At 40.4% G+C, this 21,047-nt stretch overlaps 1 protein-coding gene across 4 annotated transcripts in view; it reads left to right on the top strand.

Moving 5' to 3' along the window:
* Window positions 1-21,047, top strand: part of ECPAS (Ecm29 proteasome adaptor and scaffold) — a 98,806-nt gene that overhangs the window by 12,544 nt on the left and 65,215 nt on the right. For all 4 annotated transcript variants that reach the window (XM_047699042.1, XM_047699043.1, XM_047699041.1 and 1 more), the window contains 2 exons: window positions 13,233-13,363; window positions 19,816-19,932. In XM_047699042.1, coding sequence (XP_047554998.1) covers window positions 13,233-13,363; window positions 19,816-19,932 — 248 coding nt within the window. The remainder of the gene's footprint in view (window positions 1-13,232; window positions 13,364-19,815; window positions 19,933-21,047) is intronic.

Raw genomic sequence — 21,047 nt, 5'->3', positions numbered from 1 at the left:
GGTACAAAGTCATGTTTTTACATGGTTGTCCGGTAAGGCTTTGTGTCATTTCCACCCCCTTTCTCTTCGGCTGTGCTGCAGTTCAGCGTGCTGGAAGGACTGTTGGGTTTGGAGTTGGACTGGCTTGGAGTTTGAACCCTAGCCCTGATGCTTTACTACCTTATAAGTCTTGATCAACATTCTTCTCATTTTTTTAAGTCAACATTCTTAATGAATTCTAGGCTCTGTTTCTTCATCTGTAAGTTGGAGCTAGTATTACCTTACTTCAATAGATAGTACTTTAGAGGGAGGTATTGCGTTCTAGTGTGTACTTGGAGGGTAAAGACCTATCAAGGTTCAACTTAACAATTTGTCTTACCAGCTTGGTGACCTTTGGCAAATCAGATCCAAGCTTGTTTTGTCATCTATAAATGCAGACAATAGTTGTCCCCTCACAGTGTTTTTTAAGGCTCAAAGCCCCATGTGAAACTGCCTTGTGACTGTAATATCTTTACGTATGTATGAATCAGAAGAAAATAAATACCAGGAGGGGCAGTATTTCCTTGTGAGATTATTCCATTAGGGTTTAGTATATTTCTGTGGTAACCTGATAGATGTTTCTCAAAATATCTTGTAGCTTTAGATTTTTCATTGATTTATGATGCAGTGGGCAGTGGTCTAGGTATTTTCAGCTTTCCATTTCAGTCTCAGCTTCCACGTAAGCTCTAACCTGATTAACAATTTAAAATTTACTTTCATATTCACAAAAAATAATGTTCTTCGTAGAAAACTTAAGCAGCCTTAAAAACATTCCTAAACCTGTTTCTCTGAAATAACTGTTTTCTCATTTTAATTCAAACAAGTAATTCATGTTCATGAAGTAAATTAGCAATGACATAAAATTAAACAAGCCAAGAAAGAATCCTCTGAAATTCTGTCATGTGGAGATAACCACTACCTTAAATTTAGTAACTCTTCATATTCTTTTTGATGGCGTATGCTTGCCTTGCATACTTTAAAGGAATGTTTTGATGTTCAAGTTGTTATGAAAAAAGATGATACATCTCAGGAAATGGACATATTGCTGTTTTTTTTTTAACTTTTTTTGATATTAGTGATTATATGAGTAAAAACCAGTATTTGCCTTTTTTTTTTTTTTAAAGATTTTATTAATTTATTTGACAGAGAGAGATCACAAATAGGCAGAGAGGCAGGTAGAGAGAGAGGAAGGGAAGCAGGCTCCCTGTTGAGCAGAGAGCCCGATGCGGGACTCGATCCCAGGACCCTGAGATTATGACCTGAGCCGAAGGCAGAGACTTTAACCCACTGAGCCACCCAGGCGCCCCAGTATTTGCCTTTTCTAATCCTGTGAATAAATAGCCTTTCCTCCTTAACGCATAAGTCAAAGTTGTATTTTTTTGGAGTGATCTGAAGAGTGAATGATTTATATGGACAGTTTTATTTGTCAGGAATAATTACATGTTTTCAGAAATATCAGTGGCTAATGGTGGGTAACATTGAAGGGAAGGCCTTAAACCTTTACTGGTTATTTCTTCCTTGCGAGGGGTAGAAGGAAGGAAGTCCCTTCTTTGCCGTTACAAAGAGAAATTAAAGACTGGTGAATAATATGGATTATAGAAATATTTAATGGAAACGAAATGAATAAATTTATTTTTAGTAGGCTTTTTTCCTTCATGAATATAATAATTGACATAAGCTAAACTGGAAATTGTTTTTAGTTCTGGGATTGAAGAATTTCAGTGTTTGATCTGTTTTTTTTTTTTTTTTTTTTTTTTTTTTTTTGAGACTGAGATTTGTTTTTTAAGATTTACTTATTTTAGAGAGACCGTGTGCTCGTACGGTGGGGTTGGAGGGCAGAAGGAGAGGGTGAGAAGAGAATCTTAAGCAGTCTCCAGACCCAGCGCAGAGCCCAATACGGGGATCATCTCAGGGCCCTGAGATCATGACTTGAGCTGAAATCAACCAATTCAGCCACCTAGGTGCCCCGAGACTAAGTTTAAAAAAAAAACAAAACACTTTATTTTTTTAGAGCAGGTTTAGGTTTATGACAAAATTAAGAAGGCACAGAGAGATTTCCTGTGTAATTCTCCGCTTCACTCCCTGTCCTCCCTCTGTCCCGTCCCCCGCCCCCACCCCCAGCCAAAAGCATGGCTTCCTCCATCAGCATCATTCACCAGCATTGGTACATTTTTAATCAAGGATAAACCACATTGACACATAACCACCGGAAGTCTGTACTTTATATTACAGTTCACTCTTGGTATTCTGTATTGTATGGGTTTGGACATCTATCCCTCATTATAATATCATACAGAGTATTTTCACTGCCGGAAATATCCTGTGTTCTCCTATTCGTCCCTCCTTCCCCATTCCTTCCTGGCAACCACTGATCTTTTCACTGTCTCCATAGTTATGCCTTTTTTAGACTATTATATAGCTGGAGTCAAAAAGTATATAGCCTTTTCAGATTGGCCTCTTTCACTTAGTAATGTGCCTTTAAGGTTCCTCCATGTATTTCCATGACTTGAAAACTCATTTCTGTTTGGCACTGAAAGATATTTGTTGTTTGTATTTATCCATTCACCTAGTGTGAAGGACCTCTTGTTCCTTCCAAGTGTTGGCACTTAGGAAGAAAGCTGCAGAAACATCTCTGTCCAGGTCTTTGTGTGGACTTAAGATTTCAACTCCTTTGGGTAAATAGCAAGGAGTACAGTTGTTGGATCATATGGTGAGACTCTTCAGTTTTGTAGGGAACCTCCAGACTGTCTTTTAAAGTGACTATACCGCATTCCCATCACTAAATGTTCTGGTTTTTGTCCTTCCATATTCTTTAAGGTTCCTTTTAAGCTTTAAAATTCTGTGCTTTAGGGACACCTGGGTGGCTCGGTTGGTTAAGCAGCTGCCTTCCGCTCAGGTCATGATCCCAGCATCCTGGGATCGAGTCCCACATCGGGCTCCTTGCTTGGCAGGGAGCCTGCTTCTCCCTCTGCCTCTGCCTGCCACTCTGTCTGCCTATGCTCACTCTCGCTCCTCTCTCTCTGACAAATAAATAAATAAAAATCTTAAAAAAATAAAAAAAAAAATAAAAAACAAAATTCTGTGCTTTAAATTTCTTTCTTTATCCCTGAAACCTGGCTTCTTTCAACAGATTTTTGTAAAAAAAAAAAAAAAAAAAAAAGAAAAAAAGAAATGTATTTTTACTGAAGAATATTTGAAAAGTACATGAAAGTATAAAGAAGAAAAATCTCTGATATGTTTTCTTACCCCTTTTATGTAGTTGTATCTAAAACAAAATTAGTATGGTGTATGTATTTGTTTTAAAAATAATGAAAATTTCAAGTATGAAGAAAGTATAGAGATTAATCTTAGAAATATTTATGTATATCCTACCACTTTTGTCAAATCCTTACATTTTTTTGCTGTTAGCAAAAACATCTTTTATTTAAGAAATAAATATTAGAGACCTAGTTCAAGCTTGCTGTGTTACCCATTATAATTTTCCTTTCATTCTCTTTTTTTCTCTTTCCTTTTCCTCCTCCTCCTCTCTTCCCTTCTAGCGCAGAGGTGGTCATTCCTGTGAAGTATATATGTCATATGCACCATATATATGTTGCATTTATAAACCTGACCTAGGTAGACTCAAACTGTACACATCCTTCTGCACTTGCTTTCATTGATCTTAGGTTTTTAGATATTGTCATGTTGGTCCTTATGACATTTAACTCTTGTTTATTTTCACTGTCATATGACTCTGCCACAATTTCTCTATCCATTTTCCTGTTGATTGACATTTAGATTGTTTCCATGTTTTTGCTTTTACCTACCCTGTGTGTATGATCAGTTTCTTACACAGGGGTTCCTTGTGCTTGTCTTTGCCTAGGAGAGTTTTTCTCCAGGACAGGGTTATGCAAAGTGTGGTCTAAGGAAGGGAGAATTATTTTTTGCACATAGGGAACTGTGGAAGAATGTAAATTAACTATCATTGTTAGTTTATTTAACATTTCTTATCTTAGTGAGACTTTCTCATGGGAGGGAACAGTGTTCCTCATCTTTTTCTGACTGGGGACAGTTTGCAGCTGGGTTACTTTGAATGGCACAGCTTTAGGGTATGTTACCCTGGTGTAGAATTGCTCAAGATTTGTTTTCAGAGATTTTATCAGTGTACACCCCATCAGCAGTGAACTTAATCAAGTACCTCTTGGTTTGTTTCCCGTCTTTGCCAACAGTTGGTAGTTAGATTTGCAAAGTTTTTCTTTTTTTTTTTTTTTATAAAAAAAAAAGATTTTTTAAAATTTATTTGACAGAGAGATCACAAGTAGGCAGAGAGGCAGGCAGAGAGAGAGGGGAAGCAGGAGAGCTTCCCCCCTATTTTTTTGTTTGATCTAAAAAAATAGATCAAACACTGATCTGCTTCCCCCACAGCAGAGAGCCCGATGTGGGGCTTGATCCCAGGACCCTGAGATCATGACGTGAGCTGAAGGCAGAGGTTAACCCACCGAGCCACCCAGGCATCCCTGCAAAGTTTTTCTGATGCGAAGGGTATGCTCTCTTATTTTATTGTATTAATTTTGCGTACTCCTGATCACTGTGATTGAGCATCTTTTTTTAAAAAAAAATTATTTATTTATTTGACAGACAGAGGTCACAAGTAGGTAGAGAGGCAGGCAGAGAGAGAGGAAGGGAAGCAGGCTCCCTGCTGAGCAGAGAGCCCATGTGGGGCTGCATCCCAGGACCCTGGGATCATGACCAGAGCCGAAGGCAGAGACTTTTAACCCACTGAGCCACCTGGGCACCCTGAGAATCTTTTTATGTGTTATTTAGTATATGGGTGTCATTTCTGAATTGCTTTCTTATATCCTTTTTTTCTTTAAAAAATTGGGATTAATTTGCTTTTTCTTGATTTGCAGGAATGTTTAAAGTATTCTGTATTCAAGTCCTTTTCATTTAAAACCATTGTTGCTATTTATAACTTACCTTTTTATTTTATGGTGTGTTTTGCAATATTTTAAAATCCTAACCCTTTAGTCTTTTATGTTTTGTGCCTGCATTTTAATTTTCGCTTCTCAGTTTTACTTTAAAATCTTTAAAATTCTACTTTTTACATGTCATTAATCTACCTGCAAGGAATTTTTAGGTATTTCTTTTCTATATGGGTAAACCGTTTTTTTTTTCCAGTTTTCATTGACTAGTTTGTTTTTTAGTTTCCCTAGTTCTTCTGACCCCATACTCTGTTTTCTTCCTGTTTTTGTATGCTGCCTATCATTTCCTTTTTTGGATTCTCCTTCCTTTATCCTTAAATGCTGCCGTCTTGGGCACTCTGTCTCTGGCTTTCTGGTACTTCAGCATACAACTAGGATATACAAGTGCTGCTGACCTGTGCCACATCCTTGCCCCTTCCTTCTTCACTCTGTTGATCCATGACTGCCAAGCCCTGACACAGGGTGGGGTTTTAGTAACTTCTCTAATGAGGGCATGAATGATCTCCTTAGGGAAGTTAGTGCTGCATAGTGGAAGTAGGAGAGTTCTGGGCCTTGAAGGAGGACAGAATTTAGATGAGCAGGGAGAAGGAGGAAGGGTAAGTTGCAATGTGACACATTTCGTATTAGCTCAGATTCATAGTGGTGAGCTTTCTCTAGTGTCATTTTTTGACCTTTGATTTTTGTACATTGTTCCATTTTGTCTTAACTACCACTTGAATGAGACAAAGTCACATGATCTTTTGGTGATGCTCTCAAACAGGGCTCCCTGTGTCTGATGTAGTATGTGTAGCGTAGAGCTGTATAGAAACTAGGATCATTGTGGCAGACAGTGGCACGGCCTAGGCAAGGTTTTTTAGACTGAAGGTCAGAAGACCCCATTCTAGTTCTTGCCCTGCTGCTTATTACTTCTGTGAACTTAGGTGAGTCCCTAAAACCCACTGTGTTTTTTATGTTGAACAGTCTTTCAGTCCTCTCCAACTGTGCTTTCAGTAGAAGTCTTTCTTTGTAGTACAGGTTTCAAAATAAGTTTTTTTCCTTGGGTGGTAGTTTCATGGATGTTTGTAATGATTCATGAAACTGCACACTTCCATTTTGTGCATTTTTGTAAATGTTTTATTTCACAATGAAAAAGACTTTAAAAACCCACAAAAGACTATGTTTCTTACATCCATGTGCCCCCTCCACCCCAAAATTCCAACTAGATTAAAGGCTTGAATGCAGAAAGCAGAATCATAACAGCAGGAAGAAAACCTAGATAAATATATATGTGGCAGGGGTCTCCAAGGCCACCCCCAGTTTCAGTGAGTTGTTAGGAGAATTCACAGGATTCCGCATATACTTGTACTCATGTCTAAGATGTATTACAGAGAAAGGACAAAAAGCAAAATCAGCAAAGGGAAAAGGCATGTGGAGCAAAGTCCGTAGTAAACCAGGTCCAGGCTTCCAAGAGTCCTCTCCCAGTAGATTCACACAGGATGTGCTTAATCCCTCCAGCAATGAATTGTGACAATACGTAGACAATACGTTGTCTACCAGAGATGTTCAGTAGAGACTCAGTGCTGAGGGCTTTTAATCAATGCTGGTGGTGTTGGCATCTTCTGCCTAACACGCACCACAATTCCAGATTCTGAGAAAGAAAGCAGGTGTTCAGCATAAACCATACTGTTTGTACAAAGGGTTTAGGCCCAGTGAGCCACTCTTAGCTGTCCTGGGAGTGGGGGGAATCTCTCCTGAAACCCATTTCCAGATGCTAGCCAAGGGCCAGCCTGGCAGGCCAGTGTTTCTAAGGATAGCTGTCTCGGGCCTGCTGTGTTAACTCTTTTCTATACTATTTTTTGTAATCTCAGAGTAAGAAAGGCATTTCTAAGCATGACTAGAAACTCTGAAGCCATAAAAGGAAGGGTAAATTTATATTTTAAAAACTTAGATATGAAATGAAAATCTAGAATGTAGAATCACAGGCATGCTAGGAAAAAAGTATTTACGGTGTGTGGGAGAATAGGGGGAGATTTTTTTCCCAATATATAAAAGCTTTTGTAAGTCAGCAACTTAAAGGAATAATGAGTAATTTGCTGAAAAAGATATTTCAAAGGACCAATAAATATTTGAGAAGATACTTCACCTCATTGATAAAATAGGTATAAAGTCAGACAACAGTGTGATCCCTTTCCATCTATCAATTCAGCTAAGATTGATTACTTATAATCTTTATAAAATTGATTACTCAGTGTAGGAGTGGGTGTGGGGAAATTGCTAGTTGTGTACACTGATGGTAGTATAAATTAGCCCAGACTTTTAATTTATTTTTATTTTTTATTTATTTATTTATTTATTTTATTCATTTATTTGACAGAGATCACAAGCAGGCAGAGAGGCAGGCAGAGAGAGAGGAGGAAGCAGGCTCCCTGCCGAGCAGAGAGCCCGATGCGGGGCTCGATCCCAGGACCCTGAGATCATGACCTGAGCCGAAGGCAGCGGCTTAACCCACTGAGCCACCCAGGCGCCCCTTTATTTTTTATTTTTTAAAAAATTTTATTTATTCATTTGACAGAGATCACAAGTAGGCAGAGAGGCAGGGGGGGCGAGGGAGGGGGGAGCAGACTCCCCGCTGAGCAGGGAGCCAGATGTGGGGCTCCATCCCAGGACCCTGGGATCATGACCTGAGCTGAAGGCAGAGGCTTAACCCACTGAGCTACTCAGGCGTACCAGCACAGACTTTATTTATTTATTTATTTATTTATAATTTTTTAAAAGATTTTTTTTTATTTACTTATTTGACAGACAGAGATCACAAGTAGGCAGAGAGGCAGGCAGAGAGAGAGGAGGAAGCAGGCTCCCCACGGAGCAGAGAGCCGGATTCGGGGCTCGATCCCAGAACCCTGGGATCATGACCTGAGCCGAAGGCAGAGGCTTTTAACCCACTGAGCCACCCAGGCGCCCCCCAGCACAGACTTTTTAAATTAAGTTTAAAATTTTAACTCCAGTATAGTTAACATACAGTGTTATATTAATTTCAAGTGTACAGTATAGTGACTCAACACTTCATACATTACTCAGTATTTTCCCAAAATCTATTAAACTTGGTGACACGCAGTCAAGGAACTTTGACTCAGCAGTTCCATTTCTAGGGCTTTAGCTTACAGAAACCCATACCAGTGCACAGATGCAGGGATAAAAATATTCTTCGAGGGGCATCTGGGTGGCTCAGTGGTTAAACCTCTGCCTTCGGTTCAGGTCATGATCTTGGGGTCCTGGGATCGAGTTCCGCATCGGGCTTTCCCCTCTGCGGGGAGCCTGCTTCTTCTCTCTCTCTCTCTGCTTGCCTCTCTGCCCGCTTGTGATCTCTCTCTGTCAAATAAATAAAATCTTAAAAAAAAATTCTTCGAAGCATCATTTGTGGTACTGTAAAACTGGTAATAACGCAAATAAAGGGTTAGTTAAATATATTATACTATTCTATAGACAAAGTCTCCCTGTGGCCATTATCAATTAGATTTTTATTTAGTGCTACGGAAAGATATTTAAGATTTTATATGTAACCAAACGTTTTTTGAGTGTTCTTCATTTGGTATTTAAAACCTTGATCTGAATGGAGAGGTGGTTCTTTATAATCTTTGATTATCCTACTTAGTGTGACTGCCCATATGTTTTATTACAGAAATATGAATGTATTTGATTACAGGTACTGCTCTAGAACCCATTGGGTGGATAGGGTTATTTGAAATACGCAGTATATACACTATATTATCATTCTAAAATCTTTAGATTTTTTAAGTTCTGAGACCTATATTGCTCCAAAGGTAAAGGACTTGTATGAATCAAAAGGAAAAAGAAAGGCAAACCGTAAAATACTATATGTCATATTTCAGTTTTTAGGTTAAAATATGTTTTTTTTTTTTAAAGATTTTATTTATTTATTTGACAGACAGAGATCACAAGTAGGCAGAGAGGCAGGCAGAGAGAGAGAGAGGAGGAAGCAGGCTCCCCGTGGAGCAGAGAACCCGACGCGGGGCTCGATCCCAGGACCCCAGGATCATGACCCGAGCTGAAGGCAGAGGCTTTAACCCATTGAGCCACCCAGGCGCCCCTAAAATATGTTAGTTTATTTATTTATTTATTTTTTAAGATTTTATTTATTTATTTGCGAAAGTGACAATGAGAGAGAGCATGAGCAAGGATTAGGTCAGAGGGAGAAGCAGACTCCCCATGGAGCTGGGAGCCCGATGCGGGACTCAATCCGGGAACTCCAGGATCATGACCTGAGCCGAAGGCAGTCATCCAACTAACAGAGCCACCCGGACATCCCAAATATGTTAGTTTTATGAACCGGAAATAATAGCTCAGAATATAGCCTCCACATTTAACAGTGATTGTCTGAGGTTACGGCAATGTCTTTTTCTCATAAGTGAAAATAATTGGATATGAGTTTGTATGCAGTGAATAATGTCGGAGTTGTGGAGAGGATGGAACTCGCTTCTGACCCTGAAGTAGTGTTTGTCTTATCTCAGATACTGTGTGATGACCTGGAGGATCTCACTTCCTGCACGAAAAACTCAGTCTGTGTGAAAGATGAATTTGAGTTTTGGATTCCTTTTGAATTTTCAGAACTTTTGGCTACAGTCCTCCTTGTTTCTGTATAGACAGACACTTTTGGGGTCCTGGGCCTAATTTGCCTTGTCCCTTTTGTGACGTTGTTTCCTGGGTTAGGTTAAGGGCACAGAGTTCAGATTCTTTTTTTTTTTTTTTTTTTTTTTAAGATTTGTTTATTTGAGAGACAGCACAAGCCCGGGGGCAGGGATAGGGGGAGGCAGAGGGAGAAGCAGGTTCTCTGCTGAGCAGGGATTCCGAAGTGGGGCTTTTTCCCAGGACCCTGACCGAGATCATGATATGAGTTGAAGGCAGACGCTTAATTGGCCAAGCCACCCAGGTATCCCCAGCAGATTCTTTCTGTACCTCTAAAAATGGGATTCAGGGACCATACTCTTGCTAAATTTTTACTTTTTATTTTGTTAGCTTTGACAGGTTGATAAATTTACTACTTGATTATATCAGCACTTATTTACATTTCTTCTAAAAAAGCTTGAACGTGATTAATTACTTTTATTTAAAGCATGGTGTGTACTAAAGACGGCGTAAGAGTGTTCTGCTGCTGCTCCTCAAAGGCTGCAGGAGGGTTGACTCTTCCTCTGGTACACTTGGCCTGTTTGGGAGGGGTCCCACATAAGGTTTGGGGCCCTTTTGCCATTCCCGTAGTCCCATCATAAATAATTTTATTACATTGAGGATGCTACATTTTCTTTCCTAGTGAGGGAGAGAAGAAAGTTTAGGCACTATGGTGGGATACATAAGAAGAAACTGAACAGTTGTACAAAAAAAATGAAAGAGACCAATATCACTTGGTTTTTTAAACCTTTGGTACAGATTCTCTAGGTCAGTTTGTTATGAATTCAACTTTCTGCCTTCTTCCCCAGAAGAATTTTCCATCGTTTCTCTAGGTAAAATCTGTGGACAGTTTTTGCTGCCCTGAGATCTGTGAGGCACTAGCGCCAAGCCTCCTGGAACTGGCACAAATACTGTGGACTGATTTCACAGCCACTGTATAGAAGCATCTGGTCTGCTGATCTCACAGCCATCCTGCCTGCCTTTCCTCCTTCCTTCTTCCTTACTCTTTTCTTCTTCCTTTATTATCATCTTAAAATTTAAACTTTGAGGCTTTACTTGGATTTCACCACTTTTTCCCATTAATGTCCTCTTTCTCTTCTGGGATCTGACCTAGGGCACCACACTGCACTTAGTTGTCTTCCTCTCACTTCTGGTCTGTGATAGTGTCTTAGTCGTTCCCCATGTTTCACTGTCTTGAAAGTCTTGAGGGCGCCTGGGTGGCTTGGATGGTTAAGCGTCTACCTTTGGTTCGGGTCATGATCCTGGGATCCTGGGATCGAGTCCCGCATCGGGCTCCCTGCTCAGTGGGGAGCCTGCTTCTCCTTCTGCCTCTCTCTCTCGCTGTCTCTCATGAATAAATAAATAAAATCTTTAAAAAAAAAAAAAAAAAAGGAAGTCTTAAGCAGTACTGGCTGGGTATCCCATAGAAGTTCTTCCAGTTGGGGTTTTTCTAGTTGTTTTACTGATAATTAGATTGGGGGGGTGGTCTGGGTCTTTTCAAAGACCACCTCAGAGGTGCAGTGCCCTCCTTTCACATCAGGGATCATGATAGCCATGTGACATCAGTCATGGTGGTAACTTCCATCACTTGGTAAAGGTAGTATTTATCAAGCATCTCCACTGTAGCATTAACATTTTCCTTTTTCTGTTCTTTGGAAGCAACTCAGTCAAGCTAGTCCACCTTCTCAGACCGGGTGGAGGCAGAAATGAAGTTGTACCTCCTGCAGGGGGAGTATCTACATGTGACACTTGGAATTCTTTCAGAAGAAAGAGGTTTCTTTCCCCCCATTGAACTTAATCATTTAGTAATTTATTTACATCAGCATGGATTCATGTAGATTAATTTTTATACTCTGGGTTATAATCCAGTACTGTTCTGTTTATTTTGTTCCTCAAATTATTCAGCTTTGGCCATGTTGGAACTCTTACAGGGGGCTCCTGGAGACCTTCAGCATGTTCCAGGCCCCATTTTCTTTTTAGCATTACAAGATGCTTCAGGTTCATCTTGCTTTTTCCCTGCTCCAGCCCCAGAATCTGTCATTTTTTCAAGGAGCCTGGTTCCTCTTTTTGGAGAATGGTATTTAAAAACCAAGATTTGGGTTCAGGGTATGCTTGTTGCTACCAGAATGTCTTACCTCTGTGTTCTGTGTGTGTGTGTGTGTGTGTGTGTGTGTGTGTGTGTGTGTCTATGTCTTTAAAAAATTATGGAAAATACCAAGCATACACAAAAGAACAAATTCTCTTTGTCTGTTATGCTGCTTCAACAGTTAATCGATTAGTGGCCAATATTGGTTTCATTTATATGGCCTCTCCCCATTCCTCATCCCTTTGCCCCGATTAGTATTTTTTATAAGAACCCAAATGAGGCTATTACCTTATTTATATTAAAAAAATAAAAATTGTATGTATTTAAGAGGTACAGTGTGATGATTTGATATATATGTACATGTGGAATGGTTACTGTAGTCAAGCTAATTAACATATCTTTTCATACAGTCATCTTTTGTGTGTATGTGTTGTGAGAGCATCTGAAATTTACTCTCTAGCAAATTTCCAGTACACCCTTGGTTATTTCAAGTGAATCCCCGTAACTATATTATTTCACCTGTGGGTGTTTCAGTGTTGATCTCTAAAAAATAAAGACTCTCTTAAATAAAATTTTAAATTGAGGTGTAATAAAGTATGAAAGTAGAGAGCTTGATGAATTTTTATCAAGATATATATCCCTGCAACCATCACCTAGAACAAGATACAGGACATTTCTAACCACCTTAGAAGTCTTCTCAATCACCAGGGATAACTTTTCTAAGAACCTTTAAAAACAAACATAAACCACAATACCATTATTACACCTAAGAAATTAACAGTATTTCCTTAAAATCAAATATCAAAGCATTGGCAAATGGTAGGTTTCCCTGTCACAACCCCTCCTCTCCTCTTTCCTCCGTCCCCTCTCCTCCCCTCCCTTCCCTTCTCTTCCCTTCCCTTCTGTTGGAATGGTCTGGCTACTTGTTCTGTACTTTGTCACAGTCTGGGTTTTGCTGGGAGCATCACGGTGGTGCTGTGTAACATGTTTCTCTCATGGAGGCTTTCTTGGTTGAAACCGGTCTCTCACATCCTGGTTAGGTAATCCCACTACAGTAGTGGGCAGTGGTTCTGTCCATGGAGAACCTTCATCAGTAAGGCGGCTTCACCAAATAGATACTGTCCTTGGTGTCGGATTAAAGTTCTCCTTCCCTCCGCTAGCTAGATCTAGAAGAGTTCTTCAGAATTTTTGTATTCTTTTTAGTATGCAAATCCTTTAGAAGAAAGGGATAACTGTATGTAGGAGAGAATTTTGATATTCTTGGCTTTGTTTTCTTCTCTTTTGGGGGTTAAATGACCAGGACAGTTGCAAGAAAGTGTAATTAGGTAGTAAGCCTTTTTTAGTGTTGTTTCCTAGTATATCAGAGTCCTCTGCATACAGGGCTTAGTTGTGGCTAATCATGATTGAATGATCTGCAGTACAGAAAAAAGGTTAAACTATAAAAATACTTAGTTTTGGTTGTGTTTGATATGTTAAGTTCTTCTTTTTTTCTTCTTATATTATAGATCAGCTTGAACGGGTCTTTTTACGACTTGGCCATGCTGAAACAGATGAACAATTACAGAATATTATATCTAAATTCCTTCCTCCTGTTTTGCTCAAGCTGTCCAGCACCCAAGAAGGAGTACGCAAAAAGGTAAGCATGTTCGGACAGCTGGGGGGATTAAATGGTGAGTAAATGGGTATATATTATGAAGTGAGTTTTCTGTTCTCATCATTGAAATCTAGGTTCATGATCTCATTTTGGGTTTTCAAAATGGAGAGCAAGTCTGGGACCAGCTTACATGATTTAAAAGTAGCTTTTCTATGCTTAGCACAGCTGCATTTAGTACCAATTGTACACTTGGCATAAGTGCCAGATGATACAATTGAGATAATCATTCTGAATATGTAGAGGCTTGATCTAAAATCCATGCCCTCAATTCCGATATGAAAGTGAGGTGGTAATGGGGCAAAAATATTCTTTAGCGTTGGCTGACTATGAATACAACTTTTATGAAGATGAAGCAAAATAATTTTTTAAAAAAGCAAGATACTGTACAGCTCCCGTTCTGGAAAGTACTGTCACCAAAAGTTGGGTAACTATCACATCAAGATTCTTAAGATTTTATTTTATTTATTTTATTTTTATTTATTTTTAATTTTTCAAGTTTTTATTTAAATTCCAGTTTGTTAACATACAGTGTAATATTATTTTCAGGTGTAGCATTGTTTTTATTATTATGTTCAGTTAGCCAGCATATAGTACATCATTAGTTTTTGATGTAATCTTCAATGATTCATTATTTATTTGAAAGAGAGAGCAAGAGAGAGAAAGCATGAACTGGTGAGAGGAGGGGCAGAGGAGGAGGGACAAGCAGACTCCCTGATGAGGAGGGAGGGCTCAGTCCCAGGACTCTGGGATCGGTGACCTGAACCCGAGGTGCAAATGCTTTACTGATTGAGCCACCCAGGTGTGCCAAGATTTTCTTTTCTTTTTTTTTTTTTTAAGATTTTATTTTTAAGTAATCTCTACACCATTGGTGGGGTTTGAACTCACAACCCTGACAAGAGTTGCTTGCTCTACTGACTGAGCCATCCAGGTGCCCCTCAAGATTTTCATTTTTAACCTAAATGTTCTGCAGGAAGCATTTGCTCCCTTCATTTTTAAAAATAGTTCCTTAGTCTTCTGGTGTATTTATATTAGACCTTTAGGTCTTAGAGCTGTCATCAGATTTCATCGCTTGGACCACTCTGATTGATTGGCAATGGCTCCTTGGAGATCTGCCCTGAGAGGGATTCTGAGGCCCAATTTAGGTTCACTGGACAAAGAGTCTCTTTAAGAACATCTGTTACGTTTGCGGGAAGAGCCAGGTCATTCTCATCAGGTATTTGACAGGCCTATTGTTAACCCTGCCTTGCTGAATACATGTGTATTTGATCCTGTTGCCGTCCTATTTAAAACTCCTCTGTGGCCTTCCGGTACCCTTAGGAAAGCAAGGGATAATAAAAGGCCCTTCATAAGTTGGTTTCTGTTGACTTATTTAGCTTCCTCCCTCTCATCATTCCTTTGGCAAATACTAAGTGCTTTCTACTGTATGTGCCAGGTGTTAGGGACACGCTAGTGAATGAAAGAAACATCTAGTTGGGGAGACTGGCATTAAACAATGAGGCAGATAGCATCCAATTATAAATTGTAGCAAGTGCCAAGATAGAAAGGGATTCTATGGGAGAATATATTTGAGGACTTGATTTAAACTGAATGTGGGGCGTAGGGAAGGCCTCTGTGGTGTGTAGGGAGTAGCCAGACAGAAAGATGGGGAGATCATATAAGACACAGCAGGTTATGCAGATGTTCTCAGCTGCAACAGCATGGGGTGACTTCAGGGAGCTGAGGACCACCCAGTGCACCCAGTGATAGGAGGGATAGGAGGTCAGGCATTGGGCAAAGGAAATAGGACTCCGGAGGGCAGCAGTTTGAAAGCTCGTGTATACATAATTTTGATACGTGAAATTCTGTGATTGATGAAAACTTGTATTGATTTTCAGTTGTGTCATTTTTGCAGGCTATCCTGCAAGGTAGCTGGTAATTTATGGGTAAATTGAGGGAAAGAGAAAAGTTTTGGATTTCTAGTGACATATCATTAGAGTACATTTGCTATTTTAAGAAGAACAAGGTTTGTTAGATAGAATTCTACTTTATAGTCAAATTTAGTTTTTTTAAAATTTTTATTTATTTATTTATGTATGTATGTATGTATGTATGTATGTATTTGACAGACAGAGATCACAAGCAGGCAGAGAGGCAGGCAGAGAGGGAGGAAGCAGGCTCCCTGCCAAGCAGAGAGCCCGATGCAGGGCTCCATCCCAGGACCCTGAGATCATGACCTGAGTCGAAGGCAGAGGCTTTAACCCACTGAGCCACCCAGGCGCCCTATAGCCAACTTTAAATGTAGAATTAGAATTAGCTAGAATAGCTAGAAATTATTAAGACTGACCGTAGCATTTACTGACAAGTTTGGATTGGAACTCGCACAGGTAGGTGTGTGAACTAGTATGACCCTTTTGGAAAACTGTTTAGAAATACTCTAAAGCTTCTTGCATGTGTGTTCCATGACGCATATCCCGTCCTGAGTTTATATAGAACAGAAATCTGTATATATGTACACTAAAGGTATATCTGAGAATACTTATAGCAGTATTTGTAATAGCCCAAACTGGGAGTCAGTCATCTCATGTCCATCAGTAGGAGAGTGGAGAGACTGTGGTATCTCCTTACTAGGGCCGTGAAAGTGAGCACTTGCTATGAGCGACAGCATGGCTGAGTCTCAGATACGATGTTGAACAAAACTTTCAGACACATGAGTTTACCTTATGTGTTCCATTTACAGAAATTTAAAAATGGTGTTTGAGGGACGCCTGGGTAGTTCAGTGGGTCAAACGTCTGCCTTCAGCTCAGCTCATGATCCCAGGGTCCTGGGATGAAGCCCTGCATGGGTTGTGGGGATCCCTGCTCATCGGGGAGTCTATTCCTCCTTCTTCCCCTGCCCCTTCCCCAGCTTGTGCTCTCTCTTGTTCACACTTTATCTCTCAAATAAATAAAATTTAAAAAATGGTGTTTGAAGTCAGGATAGTGGTAACTTTTGGGGGAAGGGTGGGTAGTGAGCAGAGGAGCATGGGGTACAGATAGGGCTTTTGTGGTTCTAGTGTGTTTATTTTATCAAAATTTATTGGGCTGTGCACTCTCAATTGTACACTTTAGTTATGTGTTACACTTCAATTAAAAATTTATTAATGAATAAATGAATATAAATGCATGAGTAGTAAGAACTGGTATAGACAAGATACTATAAATCTGAGGCTGATGATCCTATAGGTTTACTGATAGGTTAACAGTTATCTAGTTGTCCACGGAAGGTCGGTTCAGTTGATTTTTAAATTTTTTTTATTTTTATGGGTTTATAGAGGGTTTCAGATAGTGGATAACCGAACTTAGGAAATTAATATTTAATATGATTATATTTTTAGAAGAATTAAGTCGTTTATTTAAAATAAAAAAAATTACCATGAAAAGAAAGTATGTGATTATGGGCATGATTGTCACTAATGATTTCCCATAGAGTCCTTCCAGGACTTAGCCTAAATTAGATTGTTAGAAGAGGGCTGTTTCTTTTCTTTTCTTTCTTTCTTTTTCTTTTTTTTTTTTTTTTTAAGATTTTATTTATTCATTTGACAGACAGAGATCACAAGTAGGCAGAGAGGCAGGCAGAGAGAGAGGGGGTGAAGCAGGCTCCCCGCTGAGCAGGGTGCCCAATGCAGGGCTCAATCCCAGGACCCTGAGATCACGACCTGAGCTGAAGGCAGAGGCCCAACCTACTGAGCCAGCCAGGTGCCCCTGAAGAGGGCTGTTTCTTGAGCCTGGTTCCTCCTGATTCTTTTCCCTGTATTTTGGCTGTATCTTAGGTCTGGAGTCAGGAAGTTGAATATGTATGGTAATGCAAGTTTCTAGGTCTCTGTGAGGTATCAGTGGTTCCAAGGCTGTCTTGCGGTGACAGACACTTCAGATGAACTGAGCTCAACTGTCAGTGTCAGAAAGATTAAAAGGACGAGCTCTAGAATTAGATTGTGCCACCTGGTGGCTCTGTGTCTTTGGACAGGTTACTTCAGTTCCCTGAGCATCTGCTTTCTCACCTTTGAAACAGAAATGATAGTATCATTTCTCTGGTTGTTTTAAGAATCCAATAGGAAATGCAGAGTGCTATGCAGAAGTGTGTTCTGTACAGAAACTGTTGGATGAATGTCACCTATTTCATTATTATTCAATAAACAGACATAGATTATAGATTTGTTGTTACTTTTAAAATTCACATTGCGTTATTGCTTTAGATTCATTTGGGTTTCGTTGTTGCCAGGAATAGTCCTACAACTCTCATTATTTATTTATTTATATACATATTTTTAAGATTTTATTTGTTTATTTGACAGACAGAGATCACAAGTAGGCAGAGAGGCAGGCAGAGAGAGAGGAAGGGAATCAGGCTCCCTGCTGAGCAGAGAGCCCGACGTGGGGCTTGATCCCAGGGCTTTAACCCACTGAGCCACCCAGGGCCCCCTCGTTAATTATTTTTTTAAAGATTTATTTATTTATGTATTAGAGAGTGTGAGTGCATCCGAGTGGAGGGAGGGGCAAAAGGGAAGGTACAAGCAGATGCCGTGCAGAGCACAGAGCCCCATACAGGGCTCGATCCTACCATCCTGAGATCATGACCTGGGCCGAAATCAAGAGTCAGACGCTTAAATGACTGACCCACCCAGGTGCCCCACTATAACTCTCTTTAATACTTGCTTTGAGGCTAGAACACACATTACAGAAATGATGGAGAATAGTGTAGGCCTGGCCCTGCAGAACAGATAACTTAAATCCTTGAGTCTTTCTCAGGGAAGGCTTTCTAAAAATGTTATTTTTCTTTTCTTTTCCTTTTTTTAAAAGATTTTATTTATTTGACAGAGAGAGACACAGTGAGAGAGGGAACACAAGCATGGGTAGTAGGAGAGATGCGGGGCTTGATCTCAGTACCCTGGGATCATGGTGGCAGATGGTTAACTGAGCCACCCAGGCACCCCTGAAGTTTTTATTTACTTATTTGAGGTAGAGTGAGAGAGCGAGAGCACCAGCAGGGAGGAGGGTCAGAAGGAGAGGGAGAAGCAGGCTTCCCGATGAGCAAGGAGCCCTTTGTGGGGCTTTATCCCAGGACTCCAGGATCACGACCTGAGCTGAAGGCAGACACTTAACTGACTGAGGCACCCATGTGCCCCTAAAAATGTTATTTTTCAATGCTCACTTTCTTACTTCACCTCTCGTAGCAAGATCATCTCACTCTTAGAGTAAGATCGGGGCCATTTGACATAAGCCCGTGGATTTTGCTTCCTACCCACAGGAATTATTGACTTGAAAGTCTCTCTTCTCTCTTTTCCCACTTGAAGGAGAGGAAGTTCATTGTTACTTAAAGCTCTTTAGTAGAATCAGATGACCTTCAGATTACAGTAAAAATTCTACAGCATTTTACCTGAGCCCTTTTATAATCTGGGTTTTGCTTTTATCTCTTAACACTCTGTGTGTCAGTCACATGCTGTATGTTATATTCTTTTAGACCTCATTCCTTCTTATGACTGATTCTTTGCTTGGAAATTCATCTCGTAGTCAGGATTTAGTGTTCTGTCACTTCCTCCCTAAGTCCTCCTTGATCTGGCAGAATCTTTTCTGGAAACCCACTGTATCTTGTCTGTTTCTCGTGTTGTCATGCTCTTAGTTGTCATGTGTCTTAGTCCATTTGGGCTGCTGTAACAGAAGACCTCAGACTGGGTCCTTGAATAGACTTTTATTTCTCACCATTCCAGAGGCTGGGAGTCTGAGGTCAGGGTGCCAACACGTCGGGTTCCTTGTGGAGGGACCTTCCTGGTCGACAGAGGGCAGCCTCCTTGCTGCATCCTCATGAGGGGAAGAGAACCAGGACTCGGATCCCTTCATCCCCTTATTAGGACACCCAGTCTCATCATGGGGGCCCCACTGCCATGACACTAGGCAAACCTAAGTACCTCCTAAAACCATCAAACTGGGGATTAGGGCTTCAACAGATGAGTCTTAGGGAGACACATTCCACTCGTGGCATGGTTCACGAAGGTTCTGGGGCTGTGCCTCAGTATAGGCTCATATGGGATCCCAGCTTTGGGGGGACACAGCATTTTAGAACAAGACCCTAATATTGTAATTCCCTTTCTGGGATATCACATTTATGTCCTAGAAGAGAACGAGGTAGCTACTATTTATCAACCTAAGTAATGGCTGAGAAATGACTTTGTTTTAAAGGTACCAATAATTTCAGGGTGCCCGGGTGGCTCAGTGGGTTAAAGCCTCTGCCTTCGGCTCAGGTCATGATCTCAGGGTCCTGTGATCAAGCCCCACATCGGGCTCTCTCCTCAGCAGGGAGTCTGCTTCCTCCTCTCTCTCTGCCTGCCTCTCTGCCTACTTGTGATTTCTGTCAAATAAATAAATAAAATATTAAAAAAAAAAGGTATCAATAATTTCAGTTCATCTGTCTCTGTGTTTAGGTAATGGAACTGCTGGTCCATCTGAATAAGCGTATAAAAAGCCGCCCCAAAATACAGCTCCCGGTGGAGACACTGTTGGTTCAATACCAGGACCCTGCTGCAGTCTCCTTTGTCACAGTGAGTGTTCTCTTGGGATATGTGCGACTTGGAGTTTTCTCTCCTAACGTTTATTAGATGTCATCAATATATGGGCAAGTTTAGAATTTCACCTTAGACTAATTCTAAAGGAAACAAGGTGTTTTTCTTCAAATGACTGTTTTTTCCACTGAAGTGGTAGAAGCAGGATAAGGCATGGTTATTTACATTGGGCAAAAGGAAGACTGGTGAAATGACTGCTCAGGTTTGCTGATATAAAGGAGTGATTTGATTCTTCGTGAAAGGTTATACGAAGCCAGTCTGAACAGAGAGAAGAAAGGGGTATGCAATATGGGCATGAAGAAACAATAATAGAAGAGGCAAAAGAAAGGATAAATGGCAAGGATAGGAAGCTGAGTTTTTAAAAAATTCTGTTTCTAATACATTCAGAAAGGTATCCTTTTTACAAGTGAAGTAACGGAGCCTGGTAAGAAATGTTCCTGTTAGATTGTCATTTTCATGAAATGTAGATGTATTAAAACGTGGGTACCGCGTGATGTCAGCTGATCTTTTTGTGGCCCTGTTGTTCCTATCATCGAGGCAGAATCTGTTGAGGCTTACCTGACATCTGGATTCCAAACCTTTGGAGCCACCTACTGGGCCAGATATCTTTTCTGTGGCTGCTCTGGACATACAGCTTCATTACAGATGCTCCTTTCTTCCAGCAGATAGAAACATTGTGTGCCAGGAAAAGTGCCAAATAGAATGTCTTCCAGAGAATACCCTCGTGAAGCCTATTCTAAAGGGAAGAATCCTTTGGAAAAGCAGATCTTTATCTTATGCATAGATCCAGATATGCATTCATGAGTTTGCTTAAAGTCAAGCATTCATATGGGTTCCAGTGGTGGTGTCATGCCCGCAGCACTCGGTTTCCCTTGGTTCATCATCCGTTGGTCAGTTCCTGGAATGAGGAACCAGAGTGCTGCCGCGTGCTAAGGCGGTTGTAGTAATCAGTTGGGAAACGGCAGCCTAGGATTTCCCGGGTGGTCTCCTCTTTGCTGGGAAGGACTGGTGCAGCAGGCTGGGGGCTCTGATGCTCGTGTGGAGGATGGAGGTTCAGACAGGCCAAATGATGACTTTTTCTTTTCAGTGAAAAT

Source organism: Lutra lutra, chromosome 13, assembly GCF_902655055.1.
Source record: "Lutra lutra chromosome 13, mLutLut1.2, whole genome shotgun sequence".
NCBI classification, from domain to species: domain Eukaryota; kingdom Metazoa; phylum Chordata; class Mammalia; order Carnivora; family Mustelidae; genus Lutra; species Lutra lutra.
The sequence above is the reverse complement of the archived record's forward strand: the minus strand, read 5'-3'. Positions and strand labels throughout refer to the sequence as shown.